Genomic DNA, 25,405 nt, shown 5'->3' on the forward strand with positions numbered 1-25,405 from the left:
TTAATTATCCTGATTTCAAAATGTATATCACTACTAATGAAAGTATACATTATCAAAATGGTTGAGTTTTTCATATAGTTACACTTGGTTCAAATCATTAACACCAATGTTCTACAATTTGCAGCAAAAATTTCAAATCTTATTTAAAACATGTTTGGAACAGATTTTTTTCTATCAGATGATGAGAAAAAGTCCCCAATGAGGATAAGAGAAGGGCAAGCTTCTATTGTAAATGAAATCTTGTAGAAAAAGTGAGGGTATGATTGAGCACTCTTAGAAAATGAACATTTAGCTAATTAATACTAAACTAAAACCCACAGAGGAAATGAAAGAGGGTGTCAATAAAAATCCTCCCTTAAAAAAAAGAGATGGAGAAAATAAAGAAAAGAGAGAAACCAGGAATAATGTTAGATGAAAGAATGCTGTTGATGGCATTAGGCTTTTTGTATGAGAGCAAATAACTCAGATGAAATTGATCCTATTTTTATTTATTAATAAAAATTGAAAAATAAATAAAATTTAAAATATAAACTGAAGTTTTACTTTTTTATTATTTAATTTTATATAATGTGTTATCTTTTGGGGTTGGAGTAGGGGCATTTAAATAATTTAGAAATTTGTTGATTCTTTAATTTTTAGAAACACATCTTTATCTTCATTTTGACTAGTTTGCTTTATTTATATTAAAAATTTTCTTATTTTTATGATAAATTTCAGATTTTGGTTTTGCTAAACACATTTTGGAAGGAACAGAACTTCATACATTACGAGGGTCACCTTTGTATATGGCACCAGAGATAATCTGTAAACGAAAATATGATAGTCGTGTTGATCTTTGGTCAATAGGAGTGATCCTTTATGGTAATATATAATACTTATATTCAGTTTTTGTGAATTGAACATACTTTTGCCGTTTTTTATTAAAAAACATATTTTCCGATATCTAAATTTTCCAGTTGAAACTTTGGTGTTATTATTTTTGTTATTGTTTATAGAATATAATTTTGTTTGATAATAATTTAATAGTCCTTTATTATTCAACTTAAATTATTTTTTTTATTTCTAGATTGTTTTTTTTATAGCATTTTCTACATAGAATGAAGGTTTTATGTTTTTTTGTATAAATAAAAACAAAAGATGATACAAAAGAGATTATGCTCATTTCCAGTCCCCCCCTCCTCCCATATAGTTTCACATTGTCTGTAATTTGTGTTTGCATTACAGTGTTTAACAATTTATAAAAATCTCTTACATAGTGTTACAGTTCAATCTTGGAACTTGCTTGTTTGTAATGAGCAAGATTAATAAGCAGAAAATCTAAACATTGAATTGGAAAATATGAAATGTTTCTTTAAAATTTAATTTACTTTTGTAGATCTGAAGAAAGCTTTGACAGAGTGCCAAGAGATGTTGACTTGTGATCTTTGTATAAATCAAGGGCAAGGAAGTTGTTGGTTTAGATTGTTTAAGCAATGAACGGAAATGCTCAAAGTCGTGTTAGAATCAACAACACATTTAGTAACAGATTTAATGTTAAAGTAAATTAAAGATCTATACTGTTTCAGAGATGACTGAAAACTCAAATATGGAGAAAGTATATTTTGATGGCTTTTCAAGTATGAGTGCACAGTGTGATGATGTATGGAAGTGAAACCTAGCTAGTGAATGTTGAGAATATACACATCATAAGAACACTGTCAGTTCTGTACCCAACTACTGCAGCTGGCTCTAGTGCCTCTCCATGGAGACAGATTTAGACATTATGTTGTGTTATAATGGGAGGAAAATCCACTGGATTATAGCAAAATTAGGGTGAAATTGAAACCTTTGGTAATCAAAAGTAATGAAAAATAAAACCTGTGTTGTCCAGGAAGCTGGAATTTGTTATTACCTGAAAGATAAGAAATGGAATGTTTTAAAAGGAAAAGTAAAAAATAATTTTTATTAGAATAAGAAAGCAACTACTGACACCGAAGTTTGTGGTGCATAAAAAAAATGTGAATTTTGCTACTTCCTTATTTAAGATACTATATATCACAATGGTCTAACATATGCAGAAATAAATTTGGAACTGAAGAAAAGTAAAAAAATGTAAAGAATAAGCTTAGTATACCCAGAATGACCCAGGAATGAATTGCTTGTTCTTACAGGAATCATGAGTGAATGTGAAAAGAAAGTAAAATGAATCAAATAGTTAAAAGTATGAATAACATAACTGTCGCATTGAATCAGAAAACTTTGGGAATACCAATCTATTATTTATGTATTCTATACCAATCTATTATTTATGTATTCTATACCAATCTATTATTTATGTATTCTATACCAATCTATTATTTATGCATTCTATACCAATCTATTATTTATGTATTCTATACCAATCTATTATTTATGTATTCTATACCAATCTATTATTTATGTATTCTATACCAATCTATTATTTATGTATTCTGCCAATCTATTATTTATGTATTCTGCCAATCTATTATTTATGTATTCTATACCAATCTATTATTTATGTATTCTATACCAATCTATTATTTATGTATTCTATACCAATCTATTATTTATGTATTCTATACCAATCTATTATTTATGTATTCTATACCAATCTATTATTTATGTATTCTATACCAATCTATTATTTATGTATTCTGCCAATCTATTATTTATGTATTCTGCCAATCTATTATTTATGTATTCTGCCAATCTATTATTTATGTATTCTGCCAATCTATTATTTATGTATTCTGCCAATCTATTATTTATGTATTCTACCAATCTATTATTTATGTATTCTATACCAATCTATTATTTATGTATTCTATACCAATCTATTATTTATGTATTCTATACCAATCTATTATTTATGTATTCTATACCAATCTATTATTTATGTATTCTATACCAATCTATTATTTATGTATTCTATACCAATCTATTATTTATGTATTCTATACCAATCTATTATTTATGTATTCTATACCAATCTATTATTTATGTATTCTATACCAATCTATTATTTATGTATTCTATACCAATCTATTATTTATGTATTCTATACCAATCTATTATTTATGTATTCTATACCAATCTATTATTTATGTATTCTATACCAATCTATTATTTATGTATTCTACCAATCTATTATTTATGTATTCTACCAATCTACTATTTATGTATTCTATACCAATCTATTATTTATGTATTCTATACCAATCTATTATTTATGTATTCTATACCAATCTATTATTTATGTATTCTATACCAATCTATTATTTATGTATTCTATACCAATCTATTATTTATGTATTCTATACCAATCTATTATTTATGTATTCTATACCAATCTATTATTTATGTATTCTATACCAATCTATTATTTATGTATTCTATACCAATCTATTATTTATGTATTCTATACCAATCTATTATTTATGTATTCTATACCAATCTATTATTTATGTATTCTATACCAATCTATTATTTATGTATTCTATACCAATCTATTATTTATGTATTCTATACCAATCTATTATTTATGTATTCTATACCAATCTATTATTTATGTATTCTACCAATCTATTATTTATGTATTCTACCAATCTATTATTTATGTATTCTATACCAATCTATTATTTATGTATTCTATACCAATCTATTATTTATGTATTCTATACCAATCTATTATTTATGCATTCTATACCAATCTATTATTTATGCATTCTATACCAATCTATTATTTATGTATTCTATACCAATCTATTATTTATGTATTCTGCCAATCTATTATTTATGTATTCTGCCAATCTATTATTTATGTATTCTGCCAATCTATTATTTATGTATTCTGCCAATCTATTATTTATGTATTCTGCCAATCTATTACACTGGTCAATAGCAAATTTGGTGTCTCAGTTTTGTAAGCTGATTTTGGACAATTTTGATGTGCTGAATCCAAAAATAACACTCTTTTTGCTGGGTCAGGTCAACATTTTAAGCTATCGTTAATTTTCTATTTTTTAACTTTTAAATACCCGAGAAAGGTACAACAGAAGTATTAACCATTTACCGTTTAAAGTTCTATTACCTGAACAAATTAAAATTTTTTAGCACTAGCAATACAAAGAAGAAAGCATTTGAATAAACAATTTTTGATTAAATTTTAATTAGGGAGTCTAAGTTTTGCGATTATTATGCAATATTTAAAGATAAGATAAGACTTTATTTGGCCCATACGGGAATTCAATGGTAAAACTTGTTATTAAAACAAAACACACCAACATATGAAAGCAGACGAGAAGGTAAGTCTTACATATTGGTTCTGTGTGTTTCAGAGTCAAATTATTTCATTATTGTGCGATTAAAACTGTTCGCAGGACATAGATATAATTGTGCCGAATTTTTTTGATACAGACTTTAAATTTCATGGAGACAACGTACACAAATTTAATTTTTAATTTTTTCAGGTATACAATGGCGACTCGAAGAATGTGTGTAAATAAGCCAGATGTTTTTTGCTATGTTTGTGGTGAATACACACTTGCACCAAATCGCAATACTGTCACCACCTTTATCAAGCGCGTTTACTATGCATATTTTGGCATGAAGCTCGGCGATCAAGACAAACGTTGGGCACCTCACATGGTTTGCAAAAGATGCACAGAGCATCTCCGTCAATGGAGCAAAGACACGCGAAAGTCCATGAACTTTGGCATCCCCATGATTTGGCGAGAGCCTTCAAATCATGCAACCGATTGCTACTTTTGTGCTATCAATGTCATGGGGATTAACAGAAAAAAATCGCACAACACTGGAGTATCCCAATCTGCCATCAGCTATGCGCCCTACTCCTCATAGTGAAGAAATTCCCGTACCTGTATTTAAAGATACAATTATTGAAGAAAGCAGCAGTAGCCAGGATGAAACTGAAAGCATTACCACTACCGATGATCATCATGATGCATCCTTTCCCGATGACAATGATGAGCAGCCAAAATTGTTTTCCCAAAACGAACTAAACGATCTTGTTTGCGATTTAAATTTGCCAAAAGACTCTGCCAAACTTCTTGCATCTCCTTTAAAGGACAAGAACATGCTAAATGGTAAAGTTAAGGTAAGTTTCTTCCGTACCAGGCACCAGGAATTTTTAAGATATTTTGCTCAAGAAAAAGAATTAGTCTATTGCAATGACATAGTAGAGCTACTGAAACATCTCGGCGTACCTGAATACAAATCAGAGGACTGGCGACTTCTTATCGACAGCAGCAAAAGGTCTTTGAAATGTGTGTTGTTACACAATGGAAATCAATTTGCATCTGTGCCATTGGCACATTCGACAACATTAAAAGAACAGCATGAAGCAATTAAGTACGTCCTAGAAAAAATTTCTTATGACCAACATAAATGGCTGATTTGCATTGACTTAAAAATGGTCAACTTCTTACTTGGTCAACAGTCTGGATTTACCAAATACCCATGCTTTTTATGCCTCTGGGATAGTAGGGATCGTACTCAACATTACGTAAAAAAAGAATGGCCAGTACGTGAAGAGCTTACAATTTTTAGAGCAAAAAATCTGATAAACAAGCCTCTAGTTGACAGGGGATGTATTTTATTTCCTCCACTGCACATAAAGCTCGGTTTGATGAAGCAATTCACAAAAGCCCTGGATAAAGATGGACGGTGTTTTCAGTTTCTGTGTAAAACTTTCCCCAATTTGTCAACTGAAAAATTAAAAGCTGGTATTTTTGATGGTCCTCAAATTAGGCAGCTAATAAAAAAACTCTCCCGCGTTTGAGGAGACCATGAATCCTGTTGAGCAACAAGCGTGGAATTGCTTTGTTCAGGTCGTGATGAATTTCCTAGGCAACACAAAAGCAGAGAACTATAAAGATCTAGTAGCAAACATGTTAGTGGCCTTTAGGAACCTTGGCTGCAATATGAGCATAAAAATGCACTACCTGTACTCGCACATGGACCGCTTTCCCGAAAATCTTGGCTCTTTAAGCGATGAGCATGGAGAGAGCTTTCACCAGAACTTGAGAGAAATGGAATTACGCTACCAGGGAAGGAGGGACATGGTGATGATGGCGGACTACTGTTAGAATTTAAAAAGAGATGTGCAAGCACCAAAACATTCGCGACAATAAAAAAAAACGAAAATTTAGACTGTAATAATGCAAACATTAAGTTTTTATTTTTAGTTACATGTACTGTACATGAAGGGTACATGATTCGTTGTTAGAATACAGCAATTTTATCATAAAAACTGACATTTTGCCATTGAAACATCATTAGTAAATCTTGAAAACATTGTTTTAAAAAATATGTCGCATAATTTTAAATTCAAATTTACAAAAAAACTTGATCTCCGAGAGCAAAATAGATGTCATTTCTAGATTTAGCATGGCAAAAATATCAGACACCTTTTAAAAAGTTTCTTTTTGTTGACCAGTGTTATTTATGTATTCTGCCAATCAGGAATGTGAAAGAAAACAATCAAAAAGCAATCAAAGAAAAAGAAAGTGTTGTGAAAGGAAGTTATTAGTAAGTCAAAAATACAACAAAATATGGAAAAGAATTCTCAATGAAGTAGGTAACAGTATAAATTGATGAAGTGAGTAACGGTATGCCGATGTAAGTGTGAGGTTGAAAATACCTTCAACCTCCTGTTAGAATAGCTGTGTTAGATGAAGCTGTTGAGTAGGAGAAAATGTAAAATTTATTTAAAGCGAATGTAGTGATATGCAAATTAAATATAATTTACATATCAGCAGATAGCTCATATTTATAAATTGACATTAACAAGAACAGGTGGTTGTTGAACGCTTGCTTAGCATTATACATGACATATCAATGGCGTCGCCGATAGGATGTTCCCTGGTCTTTGAAGACCTGGAATACATAGATACTTGGATTTGTTGCTTCACTGCTAATGCGAGATGCAAGAAGTTGAAAGACAACAAAAACAGGAGAGGAAAATGAAATCACTGACTTGTTCATGGCTAACGCTGGTTGTGAAGCAATTATGAAAGTTGCTACAATGGTTTACCCTCGAGAACTAGAAGAAATGACTTTCGAAGAAATAAGTCAGGTTATCAAAGGAAACATGTGGTTAAAAGTAAAGAACCTTACCTCATGCATTGTGCGGCTCGTGTTAGGAAAGAAAAAAGAGAAAATAAAAATTGCTGCCCCCTGGTATTTATGGACTGATGATCACATGATGTGATGAGAGGGGAGGGGGGAGGGGGTATGCAAATGAGATGTGGTTGGGTCTCTCTATAAAAGAGCCGTCTTCTTTATTTTAGGCATCAGTGTGGAAAGTGCAGAGAGAAGAGAACAGTTGGATTTGAGTTTGAGAGTTTTGATCTGAGGTTGAGTTCAAATTTAACGTCAAGCTATTTCGGCACAGTGACAAAAATGGGTGACCGAGTAAGATTGAGCAGCGATATCCTGAGGCCATTTACTGGAGAAGGTGACGTGGTTGCGTGGCTTAACAAGCTGAAGTTGGTGGCAAGGCTGCAGAAGATCAAGGATGTAGCCACGTTAATACCAATGTATTTGGAAGGAAGTGCTCTAGCGGTCTATCAAGAAATGGGGGAGACGGATCAGGCCATTGCTCAGAGCATTGAAAACCGGTTAAAGACCGCATTTTCCGAGAGCGCGTTTGAGGCTTACAACAAGCTCAAAAGAGTCACCTGGACTGGGGAGTCTGTCGACGTGTACATGGCAGAGATAAGGCGACTAGCAGGATTGGCTGGATATGGGGGACGCAGCCTTGAGAAGACTGTAAAGCTGGCGCTTGTAAGTGGTTTCCCTGATCGCATCTCCATGGAACTGCAACGACTTACTGATATTGAAACCATGGAGGTGGAGGAGATTCTAAGGCATGCTAGAGTTTTGGCGAAACAGCCCAGTGAGCTGGGGGGGGGGGCGGTCGCGGCTGCTGTGGCAAGCAGAAAGGAGCGACCAGTGATGAAGCAAGGGCGTAGATTTACCAATAAATGCTTTCGATGTCAAGGACCACACCTGATGAGAGACTGTAGGGAGCCACGGCCAGACATTATCTGTTTTCGGTGTGGCCAAGTAGGGCACATTAGCAGAAATTGCCCTTCGCTTCCGGGAAACGAGTAAAGGGGTGCTATTGTGCCAGTAGTCACCCCTTTTATACTGAACAGACGTATGAGAGTTTGCTGCCACAGTTAGTGATCACAATCAATAATACCCAGAAATTTGTTGCTCTTGTTAATACTGGATGTACAACAACACTTATTACTACGAGCGTCGCCAACTCTTGGAATGGAACCAGCAACGTTAGAGCGGTGGATGGCAGAGAAGTGGAATGCTGTGGAGAGGCCGATGCGAAGATTGTAGTAAGGAATATGCCATTGCGACTAAGAGTGATCGTGCTGGATAGACTGGTTGCAGGAATTGATGTGGTGCTGGGTCTGGACGCGATAGACCGACTGGGAGGAGCTATTATTGCTAAAGGCCAGGTGAAGTTTGGCAATCAGAGTGCACCGGGAATAACAGGAAGTGTAACCAGGGGTGATACCAACCAACCGTCGAAACCCCGACCATGTCTGATTGAGGATGATGACTTTCAAGCCTGCTCCGATGGCGAAAAATGGATGGTAGAATGGCGATGGTCCGTGGAGCCACCTGTATTGACGAATCGGGTCAGCTGCTACAAAAGCACACTGAAAGGAGCTGCGGAGCCGCAGTTTGAAAAAGAAGTTGAGAGATGGATAGATGAAGGAATATTAATGCCGTGGTCAGGGAAAGTTGAAGGAATTTTGCCACTCATGGCTGTGGTCCAACCTATTAAGAAGAAAGTTAGGCCAGTGTTGGATTTCTGGGAGCTGAACAACTAAAATTGTGGTCCTGAAGTCAGCCTACCTCCAACTTCATGTGGATGAGAAATTGTGGAAATATCAATTGGTAGAGTACAAAGGTCAAGTTTATTGTCTGATCAGATTAGGATTTGGTCTGAACTCCGCACCAAAGATAATGACGGCAGTTCTTAAGACAGTGCTGGCCAAAGATGATGCAGTGAAGAGAAGCACCTGCTCTTACATCGATGATGTACTAGTGGAAGAAACAAAGGTGACTGCGAAAAGGGTGAGAGAGCATATCAAAGCATATGGACTGACGACAAAACCACCTGAGTCACTGGAAAACAGAATGGCTTTGGGATTTCGACTACAGAACAATAAGGCTAGAAAATTGATGTTTGGACGAGGAAATGAGATCCCTGAAGCCAAGAGAGAGCTTTTCTCTATATGTGGAAAGCTGATTGGCCACTACCCAATAGCTGGATGACTGCGAACTGCGTGCAGTTTTATTAAAAGGCAGACTGGGACAGACAGTTGGGAAGATGCAGTTGATCAAAAAGTGCTTCTCATGATACAAGAAGTCATTGCAGAAGTGAAAAAAATGGACCCTGTGAGAGGAGAATGGCATGTAAAGGAGGGCCATGAAGGGGTGACATTGACTGATGTTAGCAGTGTAGCATTAGGGGTATTATTGGAAATAGGAGAAGTGGCTGTTGAAGATGCTGCTTGGCTACGCAAAAAGGATGATAGCGCCCATATCAATGTTGCGAAACTCGATGCTGTGATAAAAGGCATCAATCTGGCTCTAAAATGGGGCTACAGATAGTGAACGTTAAAACAGACTCTGCAACAGTGGTGTCGTGGATTAAATCGGAGCTGTCTGGTGATAAGCGGATCAAAACAAAAGGAGCAACGGAGATGTTTATCAAGCGTAGACTTGGAGCGCTGGGAGACTTGGTTTGAGAATTCGAACTAAAGGTAACTATTACCTTAGTTCCGTCACAAAAAAATAAAGCAAATGGGCTGACAAGATTCAAGAAAGCCTGGCTACACAAGGGAATAGACGGGGCTCCAGCATGTTGTGCAGTAGAGAATTTAAAAGACCTGCATAACCTGCATCATTTTGGAAAGGAACGGACCCTTTACCTGGCAAGAAAAGTAAACCCGCACGTCACAATGCAAGACGTCCAAAAGGTGGTGGAACAATGTAGGGAATGCCAATCAATCAACCCTGCACCGGCTAGACATGAAAAAGGGGGACTGCATGTTGAAGAGAATTGGCGGAGATTGGCCATTGACATCACACATTATCAACATGAACTGCATGTAACTATGATAGATTGTGGGCCTAGGAGAGTAGTGATATGGTGGAAAATCAAGAATGAAACAGCAGAAGAGGTAAAGAGAGTTGTCGAGGAGGTTTTTATGGAAAGGGAGCCAGTAGAAGAGGTGTTGGTGGATAATGATACGTCTTTCCGCTCGGAAGTTTTTAGAGACTTATGTGCAAAGTGGAATGTGGGGCTATATTTTAAAGCTGCATACCGTCCAAGTGGAAATGGAATTATAGAGAGGCACCATCGCACTATAAAAGCTGTGGCATCAAGAAGCCAGATTTCACCCCAAGAAGCAGTTTTTTTGTACAATATGACGCCGAAGGCTGATCAAGACGAAAATTCAGTGCCGCACCGGTCTATTTTTTCTTATGAGTGGCAACATCCATTGGCTGTAACAAAGAGAGAACAGGCCTGCGTGGACATCGCAGTTGGTGAAGAGGTGTGGGTGAAACCGCCTAGTTCTCGTTGCACGACTCGCTGGGGAAAAGGTACAGTGACTGAAGTACTCTCCAAAAACAAGGTAGCGATTGACGGAATGCCTCATCACATTTTAGATATACGGAGAGTCTCCTTGCCATCAGAGGAAGGGGAGGTTGATGCTGATGTTGAAGTGTCTGAAGAAGAGTCTCTTCGACGATCGCACCGTGAATGAAAACGCTCAGCGTGGATGGCGGACTATGATATTAATTATTGATCTTAGAGATCAAGCGAGCGTGTGGTTAAAAGTAAAGAACCTTACCTCATGCATCGTGCGGCTCATGTTAGGAAAGAAAAAAAAGAGAAAATAAAAATGACCGCCCCCTGGTATTTATGGACTGATGATCACGTGATGTGACGAGAGGGGGAGGGGGTATGCAAATGAGATGTGGTTGGGTCTCTCTATAAAAGAGCTGTCTTCTTTATTTTGGCGTCAGTGTGGAAAGTGCAGAGAGAAGAGAACAGTTGGATCTGAATTTGAGACTTTTAATCTGAGGTTGAGTTCAAATTTAACGTCAAAACATGAGGCCAAAGAAAAGACTGGTGATTGCAGAAAGGACCAAGTTTATGGAAATGAAGCAGGAAGTGGATGAACCAATAGTAAAATATTTACACCAGTTAAGAAGTGCGAGTAAATACTGTGACTTTGAAAAACTAGGAACAGACAACAGAAGAAGACTTAATTCAACTAAGATTGATTGACGGTATACATAATTCGGCACATATATATAAGCTAATGGAACAGTTACAACTTACAAACATGCCCTTGAATATGTGTCTAGAATTTATACAACAGCAGGAATTAATAAATACCTACAACCAAAATAAAAATAAAAACTCCTACGAAGAAATAATGGCTTACACGTATACGGTAGAAACGAAAAGAAAAAAATGTCTTTACTGTAGAAAAATTCATTAAATAAAAAAAAGAAAAATGCCCAGCATTTGGAAAAACATGTTCAAAGTGTTTTAAAAAGAATCACTTCAAAGAAGTATGTAAAACGAAAAATGTGGAAAGAATAGGGGATGAAAATAGACAAATTTTTAATGTAAAGAAAGATAATATACAAAATACTGGATCAAGGAATGGAAATGCAAAAATAATAATGAAAATCAACGATTGTGTTGTTGAAATGCTGGCAGTGAAGTAACAATAATACCCAGAAATTTGTGGAGAAAAAATGGGAAAACCGCGTTTAAAAAAAAAGCAACGTACAATTATGTCAGTTTGATGGCTCAGTTATAGCAATTATGGGTTACTTTGAAGGTTCAACAGCACTAAAAGAAAAATATGAAGTAGTACCCATTATAGTTACAAATTGCCGAAAAATGCATGGACTATTGGGGAATGATGTATGAAAAATAAATTCAACAAAGTTGATTAATGAGATAGAAATGGAAAAACAGGAAAATTAAAAATTATGAAGCTAGCCTGAAATTAAAAGAAAATGTCCCCCCCCCTCCTACTATGAAGCGAGAAAAGTACCAGCACATTTATTACCGTTAGTAATAGCTAAGTTGTGAAAGTTAATAAAGGAAGATTTATTAGAACCTGCCCCTTCAGGAGGAAGTGAATGGGCATCACTCATTGTGGTATTAAAAAAAAAAAGACGGTGACTTGAGAATCTGTGGAGATTATAAAATAGGGATGAACCATAAAGTTTGTGCCGACTCATACCCTATTCCAAATGTGGAAGTAGCTCTACATAAACTTGCCGGAATAAAAGTATTTTCAAAGATAGACCTAAAATCAGCTTACTACCAAATACCCATAGATGAAAATTTTAAAGAAGTGACGACCATAAACACACTTATAGGTCTGTTAAGGTGGAAAAGGATGCCGTATGGCATAAAAACGGCAAGTGCAATTTTTCAAAAAGCTATTGAAAAAGTAATAGGAAATGTTGAAAATACCATCTGTTATCAAGACGATATATGTGTTCGAGATTTAAATGAAGATGATTTAAAGAAAAAAAACTGAAAATATACTGAACTGACTAAGAGACGCTGGAATGACAGTAAATACAAAAAAATGTGTAACCAACATTAATGAAATATCATTTCTGGGTTACTCAATATCAAAGGAAGGGATCTCTCCAGATGAAGCGTTAATAGAGAAAATTCTAAAAGTGGCTACACCAAAAAATAAAAAAAGAGTTGGAGTCTTTCTTGGGTTTGGTAAATTTTTATAGAAAATATGTACCAAAATATAATAGATTGACAGAACCATTTGTGAAGTTAAGAAAAAAAAAATGCAGAGTTCATTTGGTTAGAACACCAACAGAAAGCCTTTGAAAACTTAAAGCAGATTCTGGCGAAAAAGCCAATAGTGCAAATTTTTAACCCTAAGAATCACATAACTCTAACTACTGACGCTATTGAGTATTCCGTATCCGGTATTTTCTCACCAGATGGTCATCCCGTAATGTACTTATCGAGGAGATTAACAACGACTGAACACAATTATTCTAATATAGAAAGGGAGGCACTAGCCATAGTGTGGACAACGGACAGAGCAAGACAGTTCTTGATGGGAAAAAAATTCTTGTTGAAAAGTGATCACAGACCACTGGAATTTATTTTCAACCCAAGAAAAGAACTACCGAAAGTTACAACGTCCAGAATATTACGTTGGGCGATCAGATTGATGGCATTCAACTTTGACATTGAGTATGTTAAAGGGAATACGATACCGCACGTTAATGCCTTATCTAGATTGAGGTTTTATAGAGAGGATAAGGACAAAAACAACAAGGAATTTGAGGAGACATTCCTGCACCTTGTAGAAACCGATGTAATATCTGTAGATAAAATGGCTACTGAAACAACAAATGACCCATTGTTAAACAGAATAGTGTTGAGAATAAAAGAGAATTGCTAGGGAAATTGTTCAATGGCTGAAAGATCATTCAAATAAATATGACATAAACTGACTATAGAAAACGGGGTAATATGCAATGGTGACTTGGTAGTTCCCCCAGAAACACAGAGGAGACAGGTTATAAACAGTGTACATGATGATGTACATTGTGGAGTAGCAGCTATGCAAAGAAGATTAAAATTAGAAGCATGGTGGCCGGGGTACTCAAGAGACGTAGAGGACTATGTAAAAAGATGCAAAAAATGCACAGAACTCAGGAATTTTGAGCAAAAGAAAATACATTTGTGGCCCTGAGAAGCAGAACCATGGAGCAGAGTACACATGGATCATGCCTATGTCAATGAGATAGGACTGTTATTAATGTTAGTAGACGCATATTCAGGTTGGCCTGAAGTGGTGAGAGTACCTGATAAAAAAAGTACTACCGTAAAACAAATATTAAGATTAATATTTTTGAGAAATGGGATACCGAGAACATTGGTGACGGATAACGCGCCAGAATTTGCGGATGCTGATTTGCATGAATGGTTAAGAAAAATAGGATGCAGACCTTACAAGACCCCTCCCTACCACCCTCAAAGTAACAGAATAGCGGAAATGATGGTCCAGACAGTAAAGAAGGGCATAAAAGCATGCTTGCAACAGGAGAAAATCGATGCTTTCCTACCAAGATTATTACTAAGTTATAGAACAATTCCACATGCAGGCAGGCCAGTAAGTCCATCTGCCTTAATGGGCAGACAATTAAGGTCTCCTTTAACTATGTCATATGCCACATAAAAAGATGTGGTACAAATAAAATAGGAATATGGAAGCCGTGACAGCAGAATTTATTATGCAGAAAAGACATAATACTGCAATATTTAATAGAGAAAATGGGAACAGTATTCAAGCTCATACTGACCGAATAAGATCCCAAGGAGAACAATCAGATATAGAAATGCTTTCAGAGCTGCCACTATTGACGTAACAGAAGAGTTAATGCAGAATGAGACTGCGGAGGAAGAAGTAGAGGGGAGATGAGGTAGAAGAGGAAGAAGTAGAATGAGACAAGGCAGAAGCGGAAGATCAGAATATGCAGGAGGAACACTGTGATTATAGGGAAAGACGTGATAGATCCAGATCTCCAAGGAAAAGGAGAGAGATAAAGGAAGATGTTCAGGAGGGTACGAAAAGAAGTGCAAGAAATACTTGCTGCATAAAGCCCCTCCGTTATAGGGAGATGTAGTGGTATGCAAATTAAATATAATTTACATATGAGCGGATAGCTCATATTTATAAATTGACATTAACTAGAACAGGTGGTTGTTGAACGCTTGCTTAGCGTTATACACGACATATCAGCAAACAAAATTTTTTTTCGGTAAACATGTATCAGGGATTGTTTTAAATGGCTGTCAAATCAGTAACATATGCAGGTTTTGGTTAAGTAGCTATAATAGTTAATAAAATAAGGGAAAATTCACTTCATATATAAGATTTATAACTTAGCAAGATTTAATTCAGATTTACTATTAATTTTTCTGAGCTTCAGCTGCCTTAATATTGGTATAAAAAGTTCTGTGTATTTTTTTTAATGTAATTTTCTTTTTTATATACTTTCAGAATGTCTTTTTGGCCAGGCTCCTTTTGCATCCAAAAGTTTTCAAGAATTGGAAGAGAAAATCACTGATTCTAAACCAATCGAGGTGATCCTAGTTCAAATCCAAATTTAATAAATGCTTATTTATATGACATGAAATCAAAATTATGATGAATTTATACATTAATAAAATGAATGATCTTTAAAGACTTCTATCAAAGTTTTTGCAGAAAATATGAGCGTTAGGATTAAATACACATAAACATAAAAAGATAATTTGCTGAAGTAATAAAAAAAATTGTAAATTAATAGCAAGCATTTGAAAAATCAATGGCATAACTTTGAGATTATATGTGTAAACGTATGTTCAAAAATGCTTATGAATCATTGATATCAATACTGATGAACACTCTAGATTTAAAACATCTAACACATTCAATGTGTGTGATAGTGTACTACTATTTCTACATATGAGTTGGATAAACATTATCCCTGAGACAGGATCACAGCTAAAGAAAAACAAGGCTGCACTCAGTGTTGATGCATACACCAACAAGACAATTAAAAAGATTACACCAAACAAGGACAAAAGCTGTAGTTCTCAGTAAAAACTGAGTGTAACTTTGAGTGTAATGATCGGCAAGGGCTCCTTTGACATCCAGTATGGAGGACTTGGTTGGAATCCTGTAAATGTTTGCTCCTCTTATTTCCGGTATAACAGACCAAATATAGATAAGTAAGTAATATTAGATTAAACCAAAGATCACACAGTGAAAGTAAATGAATTACAAATGAAATTAGTAATAAAATGCTATTTCCACAGAAGTTCTCATACTAAGAGGCGCCTTTACACATATAGAACATAATCCCAAAGTTATGTCATCGATTTTACAAACACTATATAAAAACATTTTGAAATTACATTTCGATAAAAAACAATCTTAATGTTTGTGAATAAAAACAAAAGTTTGTTAAATCATTCAGAGAGGTGAAAATAAACTTACTTTATAATAACAGGATCAAACTAACTGCTGCTGTGATGGTGAAATGTAACGTTTCTACTGCTGACTTGGAAGTCAGTTTCTAAAAGGCATCCAACACATGTCAGAATATAAAACTAAAATGATTTGTTTACTTTTGCTTCAGTATTAGTGTGTTCTTAGTTTATTACTATTTTGTAGGCAAGTTTTAATGTTTTTATATTTCTGTAATAATAAACTAATTCTCAAATATGGTGTTCTATAGCTTCCATCCTACTAACAGGGAAATTGGAAGTTATTAATTAAATGTCTAACCTCATAAGATGAGAAAATAAAAACTGATAATAATAATTCTTCAGTTTTTGTTGTGGAACTTTGGATTATGTTCTTGTCAAAAAATAAAACAAAAAAACTATACCTATTCAACACTGGTGACATTTTCCAATAATGACCAACAGAGCCATGATGCTACCAGATCAGGCTGTCTAAACAAACTGGATTTGGAATGCAATTTTAAACAGCTTCCATGCTCTCATTCTGTCAGCCATTAATGTTGTTTTTTCCTTTGCAAAACTTGGTGCTGATGCAGAGTTTGAACCAGTTGTATCTAAGCGCCAACTCGGCTTTGCCTGAAATATCACGTCAACCACTAGAGTTTGCCTGTAATTTGACATCAGATGCCGATCAGTCAATAATAATGCGTAGCAATGAGCAGACAACTTTTTGGATAAATATTGGAAGAAAAATATATAGATAAAACTAGATTTTACATGGAAAACACTATGAATTTATCACTGTTGGAAAAACAACTGCAGACACCCGAAGGAGTAGTTGTTTTTCTGTCAAAGTAAGAAATTAATCAGGTACCAAAAAGTATTGCTTTACATGTGGCATTAGATGCAAAGATAGACTGCATAAGCGACAGATATGGCTGGAGATGCACAAACCTTTTCTTAAAATTTTCTTGACAGAAAAAGAAAAAGAATTTTGAAAACAAAAAAAATATTTTTGTTTCTTTGAACCTTTTTAAAAAACTTTCAAAGACAAAAAAAGTACATAATTTGTTTTGAAAAAAAAAACATAACAAAAACAATTTTTGTTTGCTAAACATTTTCTATCAAAAATGAAAACAAAAAATACAAAAATAATAGTTATAGTAGCCCCCCTCTCCACACCCTGCATAAAAAAAAGTTTGCTATGAACATTAAATGAATAATAAAACAAAATTATGGTAATAGTTTTTTTTTTTTAAATTTTATTTCTATTTATTTTACTATTTTTGTTTTGTACTGCTAACATTTGATCATTGGTGATGCTCAGCATGGTTTGACCAAAGCTGAGCAAATGCTTAGATATGTTCGGTTCAAAATCTGCACAAGTACCCAAAACTTAATCATGTTCTGCAAAGTTGAAAACAAAAACAATTTTTTCTATAAAACAACCAAACCAAATGCCATGAATAAATATTTGAAGATATAAAGAACTTAAAGCGTAAAAGGTTTTTTTTTTTCAAAATTACTGAATTTTGCATTAAGTAAACCGAAAAGCTAGAAAACAAATATCATGAATAAGTATTTAAAAATATAAAGAACTTGAAGTATAAAAACTTTTTTCCAAATTACTGGATTTGACATTAAATAACCTGAAAGGGATTGATTTGCCATAAAACAAAATAACCAAACTGACAGAGTAATAGAAGTGAGATCAGCTGCCAAAGGCATTACAATTCTAAGACTTATCTTTATAGAATATCTGGATGACTGTATTAAAAATATCTTAGAGAACTAGACAGAGGATTGTTTCATTTCATAGATAAATTCTTAACATTTTAATAAGTTGCAATTTAGTTGTAAATTATAAATTAAAAACAAAGCTACTCTAACCATTACCCAAGCAAACAAATCAGTGAGTCTAAATTTTTATTTTTTTTTTATTTTTAAGCTATCCTCAACCAACTAGCTAATGAAAAAAAAAATCTAATAATGATGTTAAGTTATACAATTAAATTCACCATTAATGTATTTCGTTCAATCTTAAATAAGTCAGTCATTTTAATCTATTATTAATAATTAAACAACAAAAAAAAAAAGAATGAGTTATTTTATCTTTACTCTCCCCCCATACACTCCTCCCAATAACTTTCAAAAATCATATTTAAAAAAAAAAATTTAATTCTCTATACATTTATAATGTTGGCCCGTTTTTCGCTCTAGCAATAAAATGACAAATTCAACTTCACACAATAGAAGAATCATACGTTTCTAATAATGAATGCAAAATGTACTGTTTGTGTGTTTTGAAAGCATTTGTATTGTTGAGTAGAAAGTCATTTAAACTGATTTTAAAATTCTTAGCAAATCATCATAAATAAAGATTGAAAGTTTTAAAATTTATTTCCTTTCGATACTTACTGCTTCAATATTTTGAAGAGACTCATAAAAATAATGAAAGATCTCTTTACTTGCCTGCAGAGTTGGTGCTTGTGTGGCATGAAAGATTCTGTACAGTCAAGAAACACCCTCTCTCTGTTCGGTTTTGAAAAAACTAACATTAAAATTGCTAGAGAAACTAGATAGAACCTCATTTTTACAAATTGATAAACATTAAAACAGAACTCTGTACCATTATCAATAAGTTTTACATGCTATTGTGTGGGACAGCTTTAAGAAATTAACTACTAAATTAACCCTCTTTCTCTCTATTTTTATTACTCCCTCCCATGTTTTACTTGGCCTTCCCTTGTGATGTGGACCTCTACCTTAACTATTCTAAATTTACTGACACAAAACTTTCTGCCATCCAAATATACTTTGTCCACATCTGATTTCTATGTGTTTCTATTTTTTTTTACTCCTTTTCAAACAAGGCATATTGCATAAGCGGCTACTATTTGGGATCATGTCTAACAGGGGACTGTGAGGAGTTGAGCAGCGGGATGTCTGTTCACATAACATTTAAACTTTTTCAGGTTAGTACAGTTAGTGAAGCAGGAAACTGGGAGAGAATTCCAAAGTCGAGTAGTACAAGGGAAGAAACTATTTAAGTAGAAGGCTTTCCAGCAATTAGAGACCTAAACAGTGAAGAGGTGGGATTTTGTTGCTTGTTGAGCCTGTCAGAAGTATGTATGTTGAGCCTGGCACAAATGCTATGAGTTCATTAAACATATTCCATGAAAGTATTTCTCAGGGTGCTATTAATCATAGCAATCAATGGTTGAGAAGATTTCTTGTAGTTGTTAAAAGCAAAGAAGCATAGTAGCATTAAATGTTACCAACCATTTACATTTCACTGGAGACAGTTTTGTAAAATTTCTATGATCACTTTGGATATGTATACATTTGTTTTTCCCTCATGTCTATTATAAAGTGTGGTGCCATCAGACAGAATATTATCAGGCAGGTCATTTATGAATATCAGGAATAATAAAGGTTCTAGGTTCTACTTCTGAGGCATTAATATCATGTTGTTTATATGTACAGCCATCGAGGACAACCTAGATTGTTCTCTTGCCTAGGAAGGATCTGATTATGTTAAGTATTTGTCCAAATATCATAGGATTTTGTATGAGAAACCCTTCATGCTAAATTGTGTTAAAGGCTTTGGATATATCAAGGGCTACAGTTCTATCTATATCTGTCTTATCCAGTGATGGTTAAAATATCTGCAATAGAACAGTCTTGCCTAAATCCATATTGTTGGTTAGAAAGAAATTTAGCATTTATGAGATGGTGAACTAGCATTTTATTGATTAACTAGCAGGGGTACCCGGCGTTGCCCATGTGTTTGTAGGTGTGTGTGGTGTTAAATAAAAAAATAATCGGGGAGGGGGGGTAGGATGGAACCCGACGTCCTGAGGCGAAGTGTGAAAATAAAATCGTCCAGCCAGAATGAGTTAGTGAAAGATGTTTGAAAGTCGTTGAGTGTTACGACGACGATGTAAGCATTGTTATAAGCGAAGTAAGAAAAGAAAACAACGTTTTAATTAAGCGGGGGGAGGGGGGTAATCAAAACATTAAAAAAAACACAAAAAAATCTAACGTAAGGCAAACGAACGTTGAAAACAGAAAAACGAACATGTGAAAAATGGCTTAAATGAGCCTGTTTCGATATTAAAATTTAAAAAATCGGTAGATACCCGGGTGTCACTTAGAATAAGCGAAGTAAAGAAAAAACCAGGAAAACGAACGTTACGTGAAAAGTGGCTTAAATAATACAGGGTTCAATATTTAAATTTAAAAAATCGAAAAAAAAAAAACATCTCACACCACGATTCGAACCCAAAACGTTTAGATAATGAACAAACGCATTAACCAACTGCGCTAAAGCGACGGAGATGAAGTTTACTCGGTTTTTCAACTATTTAAAGTAAATCAGGTCACGACGTCATGATGTCATCTGACACATGCGTAGAATCAGGCATCGTTACGAGAAACCCATTTTTGTTGACCTCCCCTGTGGAAAATTGTCGATTTCGGGGTGAAAAAGTTAACGTTTTTGGCCAATTTTTCAATATTTTGCAAGCGAAGGATGGGGCTTCGATATGATACCGAGTTTGTGAATTTTCGTCGCGTGTGTCGAAAGTTTTTAGCAGACACACAAACATACACACATACATACACACAAACAAACATACATACATTTTCGCTTTTATATATATATATAGATGACTCAAAGATTTTAATGAAAAGGAAGAGGAGACTGACAGGGCGATAATTGTGCGGTTCAGTTCTTTCACCAGAATTCTTGAATACTTGTACCACAGAGGCAAGAATTGTTGAAGAATTTAGAGAGGACAAGTATTTGCTCAGTGGAACATTTCTTGATTAGAATAGCAAGGATGAAGTCAGGCCCACATGCCTTGGAGGTATCTAGGTTTTTTTCATCACTGACATGAGAAGGAGTTATTTTCAGATCTATAAGTATGGCTTCTGTTCGTAAAGGAAAATTTGGGAGAGAGTGGTTTGTGGGATCTAAAATGGAGTTGGAAGCAAACCACTGGGCAAGCATCTTAGCCTTTTTGGTTCCCACGCAAGTGACCTCATGGTTATTGGATAGTGTAGAAATTGTTGATTACCAATTATTCATTATCTTTTGTCATCCTTTCTTAACATACCAGTAATTCTACTTCACTTCTTGTGTAACCAATGTTTACAAATATCATAAAAGATTTCATTCACTCACTTTCCACAAACTGAACAGGAAAACCTTCCTCTTGCTGAGAGTTTTGTTACAACCACTGTTCATCACTTTGGTTCATTGTTCATCTCTTTGGTTTTCGTAATATTCGCTTTCAGACGTTCTATAGCATTCCTACATGTTTTTAACTTAACAAGTCTTTTACTGAATAGGGACTGTTTTTGTTAGATCATCATAATAATTTTTTAATTTATCATGAAAAATCTTCAAGGTTTCTTCAAGGGGACCTTATTAACAAAACTAAACTTCACAATTAAAAGTAACAAGGTTGACAATGAAGTTCAACATAATCGGCTAAAGATGATATCTTGCTTGGAAGAGGTTTGGGAATGTTGGCCTGTATGAGCTGCTTCATATTTGATAATCTTGCATTGAATATTATGCTTGCTGTTTTTATATTTTACACATTTAATAGATGAGAAAAAATGTGATTTCCATAAGAAAAATATATCTGCTTTGGTAGATTATAAAAACAATAAATATCTACATCTGAGCATGTTTTCCATCTGTAAAATAACATTATTTTATTATTTCCAGCTTCCTTATGGTGTAGAAGTATCTCACAAATGTCGTGATTTATTATTACGCTTATTAAAGAGAAATCCAGACGAACGTATTGAATTTACTGAATTTTTCAGCCATCCATTTATTGATCTTGAACATGCACCTTCATCGACTTCTTTGGAAAAAGCAGTAAGTAGAAATGTGCTTTTTTTGTCACTAACATTTTATAACTTATTATTCTAAAATGAACTTAGTTTTATTTGCTATTTGTTATTATAATCTAGAGAGCATATAAAAAGTTTTAAGAATGAGTGACCCCACCGAGCGCCTCTACAAAAAAAGCCTTTGGCAGACATACACAAAAAATGCACACACACACACACACACACACACATTTTGCCTTATATATATATATATATACAAGCCTGGGTGCCCAGTGTTGCCCAGATGTTTGGAGGTGTGTGTTGAGCAAAAAAAAAAAAAGTTGTAGTAGGCAGGCTTGAACTCGTGAAGTGAAGGCAGAAAAGTGTTGGTTAAGCAAAGAAAAAAGAAAGTGGTATTAGGCAGGCAGACTCGAACCCGTACCACGAAGGAGGAAAAGAAAATGAAAAAAAAAACCCTGATGTATTAGCTGTTGCGGCCATCGCCAAACCAGAAATGACGTAGGTTTAAATTAAGGCTAGACAATCAAAAAGAGACGATGACTTTTTTAAATATTGGTGAAAAAGCGACCCTTCCCTGTAGAAAAGTGCCCGGTTGAGGGTGAAGGAATTAATATTTTTGGCCATTTTTTTCATCCGGATGGTCAAGCTTCAAAATGATATTGATCTCGTGAAAATCCATCGCCTCCGTCGAAAGATTTTGCGAGACATGCATACATTCGCACATTTAAACAGGCAGGTGAGATTTATTTTATAGACTAGCGGGGGTACCCGGTGTTTCCCGGGTGTTTGTAGGTGTGTGTGGAGGAAAAAAAAGTGGTAGTGAGGCAGGCTCGAATCTGAACAACGAAGAAGGAAAAGAATGTGAAAAAATAAAAAAAAGTGTTAGTAGGCAGGTAGGCTCAAACCCGAAGCCTTGATACGAAGGCAGAAAAGAAAGTGAAAGGAAACGTGAAAACTTACCGCTACGCTACGAGACCATAGCGATCAAAAAGTTGACATGCAGAAAGTGAAAGTTAAGTGAATGAGTTCATGCTCCCCACAAAAAGGGGTGTCCAAATGAATAGCAATTGTCTGATAAGAGGGTTTCCCCACATTGATCAAAGCTAATTGCTTCTGGACGTCCATGGCATGAAAGCTAGGAAGCTGCCTTCGCTTTTATATGAAAAACGCGAACAAACAAGTGGGAGGAAGGAATAGCGTGAATTTTGTAAATGTCGTAAATCTTCGATATTATAACCTAAGGAATATATAAAAAGTTCTAAAAAATAGTAACCCTCCTAAGAACCGCCGTGAAAAAAGCCTTTGCTGGACATACAAAAACACGCATGGCCGTTTTGTCTTTTATATATATAGACTAGTGGTGGTACCTGGCATTGCCCGGATGTTTGGAGGTAGATAAAAACAACCCTGTTTAAAAAAAAACAAAAAAACATTGGTCGGGTGTTTGGAGGTATAAAAGAAAAAAAAAGTTTTAGTAGGTAGGTAGGCCTTGAGGCGAAGGTGGAAACGAAAAAAAACAACTCTTAAGACCTAACCGTCTTGGCCACGAGGGGAGAGGAAGTGCTAATCATTCGCTTTTTTTATACTGAAAAGTGTAATGAAAAATATCTTGAAAATAGCGCATAAAAGTCAGGCAAATTAAAGATAGCCGTGACCCCCATTCTTAAGTCGTAGATATTATGATTTAGACATTATATAAAATGTTTTAAGGAGTGAGCTGACCGAGAAGCCCAGCGAAAAAAGCCTTTGGCGGACTACTCAAAAATGCACACACACACACACACACACACACACACACACATACACTAACACACATTTTCACTTATATATATATATATATATAGATATATAGATTAGAAGAAAAATCACTATGATCATTCCTATTAGAAAAAGAAAAATTACAATTATTTCTATTGGAAGAAGAAAAATTAGAAGTAAAAATATTACAATTATTTAAATTGAAAGAAAAATATTTACAATTATTTCTATTGGAAGAGAAGTATAACAATTATTTATTGTGGAAAGTGTAGGATTAATATTATTTCTATTAGAAAAAAAAATAGTTATTTCTATTGGAACAAAGAGGATTAATATAGTTTCTATTATAAGAAGAATTAAAATTATTTTTATTGGAAGAAAAAAAATTAAAATTATTTTTTGGAAAAAAAAGAATTTTAATTATTTTTATTAAAAGAAGAATCATAATTATTTCTATTAGAAGAAGAGTTATAATCATTTCTATTGAAAAAAGTGAAAAATAAAAACTCTAAGTCTTCTTCTATGAATTATTTGTTTTAACAAAATTTTCAGAATGAAAAAAATGATTTTAATCATTTAATAAAAAATTATGTTACATCATTCGATTTTCTAAATTTTCAACTTGTACAATAATGATTTGAAAAACAGAACCACGGTTTTCTATTTAAAATGTGTGCTAATCATGCAACCTACAATAGTGGCAACCGTCAACCACATTTGACGTGTATTTTTCTTTTTCTATGAAGTTGACCCCAACAAAATGAAGAGAAAAACATAAAGTAACATAAGTTATTTTAACTTACAACTATCTTTAAACAAATGCAAGAGAACGTTTTTGGTAAAAAAAAATTTAAAAAAAACCCAATGAAATGTATATTTTGTTAAGCTAGACTTGAAGGACAGCTTTGTGTTAGCATTAGGCCACAATATGTTGAATATATGCATTGCATAGAAAGAAATGACATGAAAAGAATACAATGAATGTCTAATGTGAGTCTTAATAACAGGCTTAGTTCTGATGGCGTCAGAGGAAGATTAAATCTGTGTAGTATAGGGAGATGTGTACAGAATTATTAAAGGAAACTTTATTGATTATGTCAAATTGAAAGAATGAATGAGACTTGTTGGGTTAAATGTAAAACAGTTGCAGTAAGAACATCAGTTGGCAGGGGAAAGACAAGGGAAACCTGGAAAGCGATAAGTAATGATTTGAGAGAAAGAGGAATAAAGACCTGGCTAGAGATAGATTAATTTGGAAGTTAATTTCTAAAAGCTATCCAAAACGTACAAGTATGTAAAACAGACGTTAAACTCAACATTATGATTATGATGCTGATGATGATGAACATAGCTGCTAATTTTACAACATAAATTTGTAAAGCTACACATCAAAAAAACTTTTCAACAGGTGTTCATAATAACTTTACTGATATAACATTAAAAGATTATTCCTTACTAGCGGGGGTACCCGGCGTTGCCCGAGTGTTTGTTTCCGGGACGGGGGGGGGGAGTTTTAAAAAATGTTATAGTAGGTAAGTAGGAAGGATCAAATCCGGAGTCATGAGTAAAAGTAGGAAAATAAAGTGTAAAAAAAAAAACAAAAACATCTGTAACATTAACAGTTCGGCCACCAAGAAAAGTCCATTCCAGTTGTTTAGGAAAAAAAAAAAAAACGACTACGGCGCGTACGTG

The 25,405-nt window shown here is 34.3% G+C and overlaps 1 protein-coding gene across 6 annotated transcripts in view; it reads left to right on the forward strand.

The window, feature by feature from the left end:
* The window catches only part of LOC145276888 (serine/threonine-protein kinase ULK3-like), a 169,661-nt gene that overhangs the window by 55,225 nt on the left and 89,031 nt on the right, over positions 1-25,405 (forward strand). For all 6 annotated transcript variants that reach the window (XR_013868048.1, XM_080128322.1, XM_080128320.1 and 3 more), the window contains 3 exons: positions 718-861; positions 15,135-15,217; positions 21,825-21,980. Coding sequence is in view for 5 of the 6 variants with exons in the window: in XM_080128322.1 (XP_079984448.1) it covers positions 718-861; positions 15,135-15,217; positions 21,825-21,980 (383 nt within the window). In the remaining variant the exon portion in view is untranslated. The remainder of the gene's footprint in view (positions 1-717; positions 862-15,134; positions 15,218-21,824; positions 21,981-25,405) is intronic.

This window comes from Euprymna scolopes, chromosome 5 (assembly GCF_053919585.1).
Source record: "Euprymna scolopes isolate OS-2025 chromosome 5, ASM5391958v1, whole genome shotgun sequence".
In the NCBI taxonomy this organism is placed as follows: domain Eukaryota; kingdom Metazoa; phylum Mollusca; class Cephalopoda; order Sepiida; family Sepiolidae; genus Euprymna; species Euprymna scolopes.